The following is a 12,646-nucleotide window of genomic DNA, read 5'->3' as shown; positions in this document are numbered from 1 at the left end:
ATGTAATTATATGTTTTCCGATGGTCTTAGGTGACCCCTGTGAAAGGGTCGCGACCCACAGGTTGAGAACCGCTGCTTTAGACCAACACCAGCCAGATACCACCAACTACCCGAGTTGATACCTCATGGAGGGGAAGAGTTACCCAGCCAAGTTCTTTCTCCTCTGCTACTTCATAACTGTAATGTTGTTACTGTTATGAATCGTAATGTAAATATATGATAAGCAGGATGGTCTTAGGCGACTCCTGTGAAAGGGTCTTTCGACTGCCAAAGGGGTCGCGACCCACAGGTTGAGAACCACTGGACTAGAGGGTAGGACTTACTGTTCTTTTATGTTCACCGAAGAAAGTGCTGCCAAGTGATTAGGAAGGGGCATCCGTTGTAAGATCCACCATGACTTCAAAACTGTTCAAATGTGAGAAGAAAGAAGTCTTAGGTCGCTGGCCATCTCGCCTTTCCCGGGGAAAAGCCTGTCTGGAGAGCTGAGCGTGTTTCCTGGGAGAGTTGTCTAAACTCTCCATGCCCTTTTGCCCCCTTTGCTGCCCCAGGGATGTGCATTGGGAGGCCGCCGGCTGGAGCTCTGGATGCTCCAGAAACAGACCCAACTTTCCCCAAGACTCGCTGAAGCTGCCTTATCCTCACTTACCATCTCCCTTAGCAACCAAGCTGGGGTCCGCCTGTGAGGGGCAGCAACAGAGGCAGCTGCACGGTGCCCCACGTGGGTCTGTGATGGATAAGAAATTCCCTTCGGGATGCTGGTGGTGGTCAGGCCTTGGGAGGGAGGTCGCAGGAACCACCATCCCTCCACCAGCTCCAGGCACTGGGCTCAGGAATCAGACTGTTTGAAGGGCGACCACTTAGCTGTGTGACACTGGACGAGTGACCCAGCTTCTCTGAGCCTCAGCTTCCTTATCCATACGGGTTTGTCATTGATAGGATTGCCGGGAGGATTAAATGAGACCCTCTCTACGGAGCTTATCACTGGGAATGCTAAGCACTTGTGAGCTGTCTCCCTGCCCAAGATTATCCAGCCCTTGTGTGTCTAGCCAGGCTTGACCCCAAGGATGTCTGGCTCTGCTGTATGTTCTTAACACCTCCCCGGGGTCTTTTCACAGCTCAGTCTGCTCCTCCTCTCTTGTCACTCTTTTAAACCCCACGGCTAAACGGTGACAAAAGAGGGATTTGTGGCAAACGGCTCAGCGGGATCCGGAGGCAGCTGTTGGGCAGTCTGCTGTACACTCGGAGACTCCAGAAAACAAGACCGCCATCAGCTCAAGTCCCCTCCGAGTTCACAGTGCGCGTGGGAGGGGAAGCAGCCCAGGACTGGGTACGTGTGTGTGTTGGGGGGGTGGGCAGGCCCCTGCCCGGCGCCTCCAGGAGCCTCCACACCCTGGGGCTGAGCATCACTCAAAAACACAAAGCAGTAAGAATGAGGTTGTTGCTCCCTGAGGTCCTACTATGCTCTTTTTTGTTGGAATCTCAAAGGTCCAAGGTTTTTTTTAAACAGAGATGGACACAGGTAAGATCGAGCCAGAGAATGTGTGTGGCAGGTTTTAAGCAGCCCACGACGTGAGCAGCCTGACGAGGGGGTCCCCGGGAGAGGGAGCTAGAGGGGGAGTGATGAAGTGGGGGTGGGATGCAGAGAGAAGGAGAGAAAAACAGAGAAAAGGAAACAGACAGCAAAACAGACAGAGGGAAACAGACACAGTGCATCAGGGAGAAAGACAATAAGAAAAGAGACAGAAACACACAGAGAAAGATATGGAAAGGGACAAAGATCAGGAGAGAAGTGTGGACGAGAAGGGGCCACCTGCTAACCTGACTACCTCAGGGAAGGCCTGCGTGGTGGTGGCCTTGCAAACTGAGATCTAAATTAACCACAAAGGATGGCCAGAGTGTAAAACCTTTAACTAAAAAGCAGTTTGCAGTGGGTAGTCGTGTCCTAGCCAGTATGCTCCCTGACAAAGCTTTCCTGAGCCTAATGTCTTTTTGCATCTAAGATAACGTACCTGTGGACTGTCAGGGTAACTGGTAACTTCCCTTTTCCGGGCCCCGCGGAGCACAGCCCCGGCGCCCTGGCGGACCACACGTTCCCTTGGTTATTGTTCGCGTGTTAACTGTTGCCTGCTGACTATCCTATACCCACCTGTGTGTCTCTCAGTTTACTTTTTATCCAATCCCAGCGGTCGCCCCCTTTGCTTTCTCCCACCTCCCTGATCTATCCCCAATGGATTTCACGTGACCCACTTACGTCTCCTCCTTTGATTGTAATGCATAAAACAAGGTGCAAAACTGCCCTCTCCACCATTGTCCACAGATTGGCTCAGATAAACTCACAAAAATTCTTTACAGATTTGAATGTGGTTTTGGGTCCCCCCCCCCCCCCCCCCCCGCCGTTAACAAAAGACAGAAAAAGGAAAGGAAAACTGAGAAAGAAAAAAAAACCCAGAATTGAAACAGAAAAAAAATGATCAGGAGAGAGGGTTGTGCTAGATCCACAGAGCAGGGACTACACTACACTTTTGTTGACATAAAGAGAAAGAAAAGGAGGATCTTAGAGAATGGGGTGGTGTGCAAAGGAGAGTTGGGAAACTGCAGAAGAGACAGGAAGCAGGGAGAAAAAGGAAAAAGGAGAGAAAAGCTGACTGCAAGAGAGAGAGAGAGAGAGAGGAGGAGGGAGGGACCTCATTAGCCAGGATGCGCTTGGCCCTGCCCCTTCACCATTTCTCTCCTGCAGCCCCCACCCCCCAGGCTGAGGGTCCCGTTACCCAGGATTCCCCGTGGGGAAGCCCCGAGCCCCCAGTCTGTTCAGCTTTTCTCCCCACCAGGTTCTGTCCCAAAGTAGACCCCCTCCTGGGCTCTGATGCTCAGACTTGACTTCGGGAGGGCCCTGCAAGACGCCCACAGCTAGAACCCGGCACTTGATGGGGGGGGGGGGGGCAACATGAACACAGAGGCCCCTTGCTCAAAAGTGAAGACTCTCAGGACAATGACAGCAGAGCATGAAGCAAGGCATGGGGCTCTTCAGAGCCCAGGCACCTACCACCCTCCCTTAGATCCCGCAGACTGAGAGGGAAAGGCAGGGCCCGGGGCCCCTGGGACGTCCCCACCGTGTGGTCACACACCAGGCCTGGGTCCCTTTCACGGGCAAGAGTGAAGGACACATAGGGTTCTGCTGTGTCAGAAACCACCCATTTCATCAGATGCCTCTGCTCAATGAAGATGATCCTGCCAGGAAGCCAAGTGTGCCTGCTTCTTAGGATCATGAAGGCCTCTCCATAGACCAGGCGGAGGCTGCCCTCTGGTGGCTGAAAGGGACCCCGCACCCTCCTGGCACGGACCGTGCAGCACATCCGGGGCTGCTCTGTTGGTTGATGTTCATTCCTCCAGCAGACGCTTGCGTGCCCACGATGTGCCAGGCAGCTGCATTGCAAACAGCGGTAAGAAGAGCACTGTTTTTGAATGGCGATTTCTTAGTTTAGTGCAAACAAACACATACTGAAAGTGTAAGGAAATAACTAGGAAATCTAAAACTATTCCAAAATAAAAAGTGTGTCTAAAATGTCAAAAAAAGTATTAAGCCAGTTATTATTATTATTGTTGTTGTTACTGTGTTACCTTGACAGGGGAAGGAGGGGGAGGAGGAGGGGAATGAGAAGGGAGAAGGAGGAAGAGGAGGAGGAGGAAGAGGAGGAGGAAGCAGCAGAGGAGGAGGGGGAGGAAGGATAGGAGGAAGAGGAGAAAGAAGAGAGCTCTTGTCAGGAACCCAGCCAGTGGCACCTTGATCTCGGACGTCCCGGCCTCCAGAGCTGTGAGAAATAGGCATCTGTCTGTAAGCCGCCCAGTCTACGGCGTTCCGTTAGGGCCGCCCGAGCGGCCCGGACAGCGAGGGGAGTGGTATGCCTGGTGGTGGCAGTGGTCCTGTCTTGTCCAAACATTGCCCAGATGTCCCCCCAACGGTCCCCAAGGTGGCAGTCCTGCCTTGGCACTCCAAGTTTCAGTGGGGGTCTCCCCACCTCATCCCCAGAAAAACGACCTCCCCACAGACTGGACTCTTTTTCATTTGTTTTATTAGCATCAATATATACAAAGTGGAAAATGACGTCCTTTTGTTATTCTCGCTTACAAAGTTGGTTTGGGGATAAAATGGAAATGAAAACATCCCAGGAGAAAGCCGACCTTTGCGGGTGCTGACAACTCGGACGGCCCACCACGACCGCTCGAGGGCACAGAAAAGTCATGCTCTTTGGACTCACCCCAAAGAAAGGTCGTTTTTGCCCAAGTCCCTCCCGCTTACGTAACCGCCCTGACGACGCCCTGCACGGCTGTTGGGCGGTTTCCAGGCCAGGGGTCCCGTAGGCTCTCCAAGGAGCTGACTTCAGAAGATCCGATTTAAAGCATCAGAGAGCGACCAGAATACTTACGTTGGCTCAAGAATTCTACGCCCCCATCTCCTCCCCAAATAGCAGGAGGAGGAGCTCCGAGCTGAAGAGGGGAGAGTGTGTGCGTCTTACAGCACAGGGTGCCGGCTGACACATCCCGCGAACAGGAAGGAGCCTGGGAGACACGCCATCAGCGTGACATCTCTGTAAACGCATTTCCCCGCCGTTTTAAAAACAGTGGCTTTTCGGAAGGTCCCGTTGGTTCTCGAGTTTCTCCAGATCGCATCCTGTTGGAAACTATTGAATCCCAATGGGTTTTCATATTGATCTTGTAAAAATAGACACGCGTGGACTGAAATGAGATGCCTGCCTGGCACACTGTTGGCACTAGGAGGACGATTTCCTTACCTTTACATGTTACAGAAACACACTCAGGACGAAAAACAGACACCGACCTGTCCTGGCAATCACACTGTACACAGCGTCCAGCTAGCGCGCGTGCGGTCCACCTTCAGGATAAAACGAACGTTTAAACTGTGGTCACAGGGGCTGTACTGCTAAGACAGGGGCTGTACTGCTAGGACACTGGTGTCCTGGAAACAAAAACACCGACGCCTTTTCTATCCCTCCACCAACCAACACGAATCCCTGGGCCATGGTGTGGCCAGCTCTCGGGTTCAAGGTTAGAATGAAGATTTTACACTTCGTCAGTCTTTGCGGAAGGCGAGTGTTTAGTTTTCACGCAACCACAGCCGGTTCTACAATGAAGAATCATTCACAGAGTTCTTGCCAGATGCCCCGGGTTAGGGTTGGAGTCATCATCAAACGAGAAATAAAAGCGAGGATTGGGTTCTTTCTGCCTCTTGAGAAAAGGTTGCGTTATTGGCATTGTTGGTCTTTCTCCAAACATGGCACCGTTCACTAAGGGTTCTTCCAGAAGACGGGGTGGGCTCTGGCGGCCAGAGAGCGGCCTCTGACGGCCTCTTGCTGAGCGCCATGCATGCCTGCCTGAGGAGCAGGGTCTCTCCTGGCAGAAGGAAACCTTCTAGCCTCAGACCTCCTAGACTGAGTGAGGTGCAAGCTCCTTGCTGGCGGAGGGCACGTGCCTGTGTACCAAGCCCACTGCCCTATGCTGCCCCTGAGGTTTCCAAAGCCAGCCACCCACACACGGGCGCCCGGACTCTCCCAGAGGCATGGAAGCCGGAAGTATCTTCTCTTGTGTGAAAACCAGCTGATTTAAAACAATTCTAGAGAGCGTGTGTGGGAGCCAAAGGGCACCCCAAAAACGTTGAACCTGTGTGCCATCAGCTGTCACTAGGGAACTAGGGAGGTGACCGATAGCCCCATATTCCTTCCCGGCATCCTCACCGCCCCTTCTCCCCACTCCCCGCCACCACCTTTTCTTTGTTTAGGAAAGACTCTTCCGGTCCGTGATGAGCAGCAATCACCATCTTTCGTTTGAGTCTCATGACCATGAGATCAACCCCATCCACCGCTCTGAGACCTAAAAAAAAAGACTCTTCCTGGATAGTTATTCGCTCACCAGTCCCCCCGGGTTGGGATGCAATGATCCTGGTAAAATATAAGGATGCTCATGCGATGACTAAGGTGCTTTATGAATTCCTTTCTGGCCTGCAACTCCTCCATTCTTCTCATTGGGGTTCAAATTGTAGGATGCGGATTCCTTTGTGGTTTTAACACCCCGGTTCTGTTTCTTTGCATTCACCCCCCTATTCAACCTCTGGGCCAAGTTTCCAGACAATAGAAAAACAGTTTCTCCTCATAGAAACCTCCCTGCCCCTGAAATACTTGACTGCAAATATATTAGGAAATTCCACCTTTAAGAGAAACAGGGCACCGGAGTCTCCCCATTTTGAGGGCTCAGGCATTCCAGCACCCCAGGAGAAGAGCAGAGCGCACCCCGATCTCAGGATGTGGCACCTCCCCTCCCACACACACCCTTCTCGCTCTGTGGACGAGGGGGCCCTGCTGCCAAAGGCTGCGGCTCTCTGCTCACAGCTGGAGGGCGGCCTCGCTGAACAAGGTGATCGATTCTGAGGCCTGCAGCCTGAATGACCTGCTCCTTCATTGTTGCCGGAGTGTCAAAGCAAAAACATTTTATTAACTTGATTCCCACGACCAGCGTTCTCCCTTGCCCGGTTCTTCACGGGAACGCTCAAGTCTCTCATCCTCTCTGAAAAAAAAATTTCCTTGTCATTTATCACTCTTCTAGAAAGAAAACATTTTCTCATTTTGCCAGCATCCGGGGAGGCCAGGGCAGTAAAAGAGAATGTTTATGCAACATCTTGGCTGCTCTCAGAAGGGGCACGGGAGGGAGGGGGTGTGGCCAGGCCACTTAGAAGCGGGGGAAACTGGAAGAGGGAAACACACAGGATTTGTTTGGGAGCCGACCTACTGAAGTATCCACGGGAAATTCCAACCCGAGTTAATCCTACAAAAAATCACCCTTCCCGACCTAACCTGGGGACTGCGATCCGTACTAAACACACCACGGGCCTGGATCCCAAAGACGCATGCAGTTCGACGCAGCCGTAGGATGGCACTGCTGACGGGAGAAACAACCGGTTCTGCTGTTTCCCCCTCGACTGCTGTGTCTGCCGTTTCGCAGACCTCCCACCGGCCTCCGGAAGCGACCGAGGCTCGGACACGAATCTGACCGCAGCGGCAATACATCCAACCACACCTATCTCCATTTTAAATATAATAAATACAGTGAAGAAAACAGTACGTCTTCCATAAGGAGTCTAAAGAAAAGACAGCCGGACACTCTGGGGTGTTTTGATCAAATGCCACATGGTCTCTGGATGGATTTCTCGAGGAGGTTGTAGTTGAGTTCATAGCTGTGCGTTCCATTCTCAAGTGTGGGTCTCTCTAGATGGAAACTTCATACTCTCTGGTTTCCTGCAAGAGAGAGAAGCGTAGACCTATTGAAGCTGGTGCGGCAGAGTGACGCGTTGATGGTTCTAGCTCTTCATCCCTCCCGTGTCCACAACGTTGGCCAGGAGACATTGAGGGGCCTTCTGCTCTGACCCTGACTTGCGTTGGCCAAGGGGTTCTAAGGAGATGGATCACGAGAGGGGCCTGAGAAGTGCTTGTGTGTTTCTGTGTGTGCCCTGCCCCTCTGTCATCACCATGAGCAGAGCATGCCTTGGTAGCCATTAGTCCCAGCCAAGAGGTGAAGGACATGGAGAACTGAGCTCAGTCCCCCAGCCAATGACTAGCCAATCCCAGATGTGTGAGTGAGCACAGGCGAACCACGCTACTGCCTAGCTGAAACTAGCCGGAAACGCTGCCTCGCAGACTGATGAGCAAATGAATGTGCTGCTTTGAGCGGCTGGGTCCTGGGATTGCTTGTTACACAGCGTGATGATAGTGTTAGGTAACTGCTATACTGTTCTAATAAGTATCAACAAAGTCTGGTTTCTAAAGTGCTGTTTTTTCATCAGCTTGATCTTTTTAAGGTTTGGGAAACAAACTACACAGAATGCAAAATAATATACGACCTCTTCTTACCAGGTCATTTCTGAAATGACTGCAATATGCGGGTAGCAACTAGTTCAATTTCTCTGATATTCATGGAGCATGTGTGTAATGTTCTCCAGGCCCCCCGGGCACAGGAGCGGGGAGATATAAGGAGCCATGGGCTGTGCCCTGGAAGAGGTCACCGTCACATGCTTTAATGGAAGTCTATGGTTTCTGCTGAGTCAACACAGATATACAATCATGCCTGTGCTTCATGGTGTATGGAGTGTGGTGGGCAGACAACCACCTGCAAGGAGCTAAATGCTGCTGATAACCCTGTGAGCTTGGAGGGGGATCCTTCCCCAGTCAAGTCTCAGATGAGACTGCAGCCTGACTGACACCTTGTGAGCCCTGAAGTAGAGACCCAGCTAAGCTGTGTCTGGACTCCTGACCTACAGAATCTATGACACAATACGTGTGTGTTATTTTAGACTCTAAATTTTTCAGTAACATTGCTACACATCAATGAATAACTAACACAGGAGGTCAGAAGAAGAGGTGGGTGAGGGAACATCAGTAAGGACAAGGAACAAGTTGAGTTTATGCTGCCCAAATACTGAGAGGTGGTTGTACATCATTACACAGTGAATTTGAAGGGTTGTGGTTTTGCAGAGTCATGGCCAACCTTCTGGTTCCTCCCATGTGCCTCAGGCCTTTGCATGGGCTCTCCCTTCTCCCTGGCATCTTCCATAGCCACCATCTAAGTTCTACTCACCTTACGTGCCTTAGCTTCACATCACTGGTTCAACAATGCCTTCCCCATCACTTCTAAGTATCCCCCATCTTATACTCTTGTAGCAGCCTAATTTCCTTCATGGTCCTCAAAAATAATGACCTGTTGCAATCAAGACATTCATTGGCATATTTGATCGTGTGAGGCTGAAGGGAGGCGGGACAGTGTAAGGGGTAATGGCACCGGGTAGAGTTTGCATCCTGGCTCCTGACCGTGTCTTCTGGTGGCGTGCAACCTCGGCCAAATCACCTTTTCCTTGTTCTAAACCTCATCATCCTCATCAATCCACAATGAAAACTGCAGAATCAATCACAAGTAGTTACAAGGATTCATGGGGACCATGCATTTAAGGTGCCCAGCCCATGACACATATTATTGTTGTTATTAATAGCTGTCACCTTTGCAAGACCATATGCACATTAATGGCTGGATCGTGTATATTGGCTCATGACTATGTCCCTAATAGCCAACACCAGGCCGGCCACTCAAATGTGTAAGATGTTGCATGCTGCCATTCATTAGGGCGTGGAGCTCAGTAAGGTGTGTGGCCATCTCAGCAGTCTCTCCATGGGTATTCGGTGCAGCCCCTTCTTTCTGTGGTCCTTTTGCCAAGAGCGAGCAGCGTTACAGTGTGTCATCGGCCTGCAGAGAGAGCTGGGTGCTCTCGGCAGTTAGCTCCATAAGGGTCATGGGGGATGAGACGGGGCCCTGGCCACACCTCTCTGCCAGTGGCATCGTGAACAAAAGGAAATGAAACCTTCAGTTTTGATGTCAGGGAATTCAGGGCAAAGAGGGAGGCGCCCGGGAGCGAGGAGAGACCAACTCACCCCTGTCTCGTAAATGGGGTTGTCAAACTCGGTCTCCACGGTGATCTGGCTGTAGGGGTGAGAGTACATCAGGGGCAGGCGGAGGTTGGAGTAATAACGACATCTGGAGAAGGGACAATGAAAAAGAAAGCAGTTACTCTTCCCAGCCTGGGAGACACCTTACTATACCTGAGGGCAGCGAGGTTCAACCTTTTCCATCTCGTGGCACACAGACTAGTTATTAAAATTCTGTCACACACCAACAAATATATAGTTTGCTGCTCTGATAAAAAATAGGTGTAATTTTGATTGATTTATAAAAAGAAAAAGTAATTGCCTATTTTTTTGTTCCAAAGTGACTTTAAAAAAATCAGGTACCTATGTTTGTATATAAGGATTTCTAGTACCAAGAATTAACCAATCAGACACAACCTTCTTATGCCACGTGACCGATAAGATGCAACTCTACTCTAGGACCTGTATATTTATGGTTCAAGACAGGGCATTCGCAACAGAAGGCTATGGTTGTGCTGGCTGCTGTCACTTTTGTCATTTGACAAGCTGAGGCACACCCGTTGAAAATCGCTGCCTGAGGGGAACAGCGAGTGAGACTTTCTGAGTACCGGCACCTCCACGAATGACAAGGGGGATGTGTGGAAACAGCTTCTTGTGGGTGAGAATCCTAGTGGGGTGAAAGCTGAGATCCTAATTGCCCTCAACTTCTAACCCAGTCGGTGATCACTGGAGCCTCAGTACCTCCCCTGACTGCAGAGGGCGCGGAGCTTAATTTGTTTTCACCTGAAAAGTGACCGAAGTCCCTCTTTAATGCAAAGACCAACAATAACAATAATGAGCATTTATTGAGCACCTATGAATACTGTGTTGCATCAGACCACCTAGTTAAAGGTGGTTCCTCCTCTGTTACCACTCCTTCCTTCATTGTGTTTATACAGTATGTTATTATTTGTGTATTTCCCCTCTCTTCCTCCTAGACTGTAAGCTCCAGGAGGGCAGGGAAAATCTCTATGAGGCAAATACCTGTCTCAGGGCCTTTGCACATGTTGTTTCTCTTATCCCAGGTTTGCAGAGCTTACCTTTGCATTGCTTTCAAGTCCTTACTCAAATGTCATTTCACACAAATGCCACTGTCCCCAAACTAGAGGTGGAGATGCTGAGGTTCAGAGAGGTGAAATGCCCAGCCCCTCAGGACATGAATGGATGAGGGGATGGCAGCCCCCCAACTCACTCCGGGGCTCCCTACCTGGTGATGTAAATGTAGGCTCCCCCCAACAGTAAGGAGATGATGAGGACCGGGATGAAGATAGCCAGCGCCATAGTTCCTCCTTCCAGTGATGTCTCCGCTGCCGCTTCTGCTACTGAACACACAGCCAGTGAGGCCTTCATGCTCAGCCCACCCAGGTCCCTGGCTTCCAGTCCTGGACCACCCTCCCAGTCCCGCACCCACTCTCCCAAAGAACTGATGTCAGTGAGCCTTAGCCTCTGGAGAACCACCTCCAAGGGCGGAAGAGGCAGAGCCCAGAGGAGTTCGTGCTGGTTCTTTTGCAACTGAGTCCAGGCCCATCCTTGGGTGAGGTGGTTATGGGGCAACCGAGAATTACAGTCCTTGAACCCTAATCCTACCATGCCCGTTTTTCTTTGGTGGGGGGTACAGTTGAAAGCTGGTTAAAATCCAATTCAAGGGAGAAATCCCAAGTGTGCAAACCAGGAAGGCAGATTTGCTGGCATTCCATGGAGTGGAGGGAGCTTGTTGTACCCAGACCGGAGGGTCCCTCCCAGGGCTGCTTTATCAGCCCCTCCAGGAGAGGGCGCTGGGCAGCTGGGGCCGGTCTCAGTACTACACACCCGGTGGTACCCCGACGGTGAAGACCCAATTTTGATTCTCAGCGGCCATGGCTGCACATTCCCTCGGCCTCCAGGTTCCCTCTGCGCTGCTCCATGCCATGCCCAACAGAGCTCAGCTGCACATCAATCTAGAATTCATTACCCGCCACTCTATGGAGTGTGCAAAAGTGACCCTCACGCCCACAATAAACGCAGGAGCACAAAACAGTACATTAGCGCCGTAATCTCTCGGCAACCCCACACATCTGAGACATTCCCATGGTTCACTGGTTGGCAAAGGCAGAAAGGGATGGCCTGAAAGACACCGGATCCACGTAACGTCCTCTATCCCCAGGGGCGTGACTAATAACTCGCTATTCTATCTGAGCCCCGGCTCCGCCTGCTCGGATTAAAACATCATCTGTTACTAGGAAGAGTGACTAATGCCATGCGATCCCCACAGCCCCAGGTTCTGAGGGAACCTCTCATTGTCAGGAAGTTAAATGGCTCCAAAAATAATAATGAAAGCGGCTCCTCTGGTTACAGCTTTAAAAACCAACAACCATCTGGCGCCATCGTCCAGGCGAGTGGATTGGGAATGCCGAATGGAGGTGACACAGAAGGCAGGATGGTTCAGGTAGGAGAGGGGCTGCAGAGGGAAGGAGCCACCACATGAAAACAGAAGCAAATCCTAGAGAGCTTTCGGCATCTGCAGCGCATTAATAAATCTTACTTGGAAACTCCTAGTAAAAGGAGAACAGGGAACAAGAGGGCACAGGGACAGATGCATTGGGGAAGAGAAAGACTAAGGGAAAAACAGACCACAGACCACGCCCTGGACCGTTTCCCTCCTGAAACCAGGAGGATGCTCAGTATAGGCGGGGAGGCATCATTGGATACAGTTTCTCCAAAGGTACCACGTGGTTGAAAAGTTTTACAAACAGCTGATGCCTTTGTCAGGCAGAGGGACTCTCAGACTTTCTACTCTTTGGAGCACAACTGGCGTCAAATCCCTTCCAGGTCTCAGTTAAGACCCTAAGATGTAAATCCAATGACTTTTTCTTTGCAATAGCATTTGTTTTGAAATGATCTCCGGCAGGTGAAGGAAGATGTTTTGTTATTGTTAGTTTTTTTGTAAGCACCTGGCCCAGGATGGTTTAGGACCTGCCCTTGTTTTTTTGCTATGAGCTTGATTTATTGGGTGTTTTTCATTCTGGGACTCACCTTCTAACGCGTGTTCAAAGCTGTCTTGATTAACTGCAAGAGAAATAGAAAGCATTGGTCAGTGTCAAGTGGATTCGCCGTGCATGTTATGGGGCCAAAAAGAATGGGAGCAAAAG

At 50.9% G+C, this 12,646-nt stretch overlaps 1 protein-coding gene and 1 non-coding gene across 5 annotated transcripts in view; one reads left to right on the top strand and one right to left on the bottom strand.

Annotated features, from left to right (window-relative positions):
- Window positions 1-4,055: 4,055 nt before the first annotated feature.
- The window catches only part of SEZ6L (seizure related 6 homolog like), a 131,634-nt gene continuing 123,043 nt past the window's right edge, over window positions 4,056-12,646 (bottom strand). For 2 of the 4 annotated variants that reach the window (XM_070399357.1, XM_070399354.1), the window contains 4 exons: window positions 12,531-12,563; window positions 10,726-10,840; window positions 9,486-9,588; window positions 4,056-7,304 (listed from right to left, as the gene is read on the bottom strand). In XM_070399357.1, coding sequence (XP_070255458.1) covers window positions 7,275-7,304; window positions 9,486-9,588; window positions 10,726-10,840; window positions 12,531-12,563 — 281 coding nt within the window. In that variant the 3' untranslated portion in view covers window positions 4,056-7,274. The remainder of the gene's footprint in view (window positions 7,305-9,485; window positions 9,589-10,725; window positions 10,841-12,530; window positions 12,564-12,646) is intronic. The other 2 variants (XM_070399355.1, XM_070399356.1) reach the window with 2 other exon arrangements.
- On the top strand, window positions 5,806-5,889 carry LOC138998226 (small nucleolar RNA Z195/SNORD33/SNORD32 family). Its single transcript, XR_011469095.1, has one exon. It is a non-coding gene; the product is annotated as a small nucleolar RNA Z195/SNORD33/SNORD32 family (small nucleolar RNA).

This window comes from Myotis yumanensis, unplaced genomic scaffold (assembly GCF_028538775.1).
Source record: "Myotis yumanensis isolate MYYU_CA2020_CCGP unplaced genomic scaffold, mMyoYum1.0.hap1 SCAF_19, whole genome shotgun sequence".
Lineage (NCBI taxonomy): Eukaryota > Metazoa > Chordata > Mammalia > Chiroptera > Vespertilionidae > Myotis > Myotis yumanensis.
The sequence above is the reverse complement of the archived record's forward strand: the minus strand, read 5'-3'. Positions and strand labels throughout refer to the sequence as shown.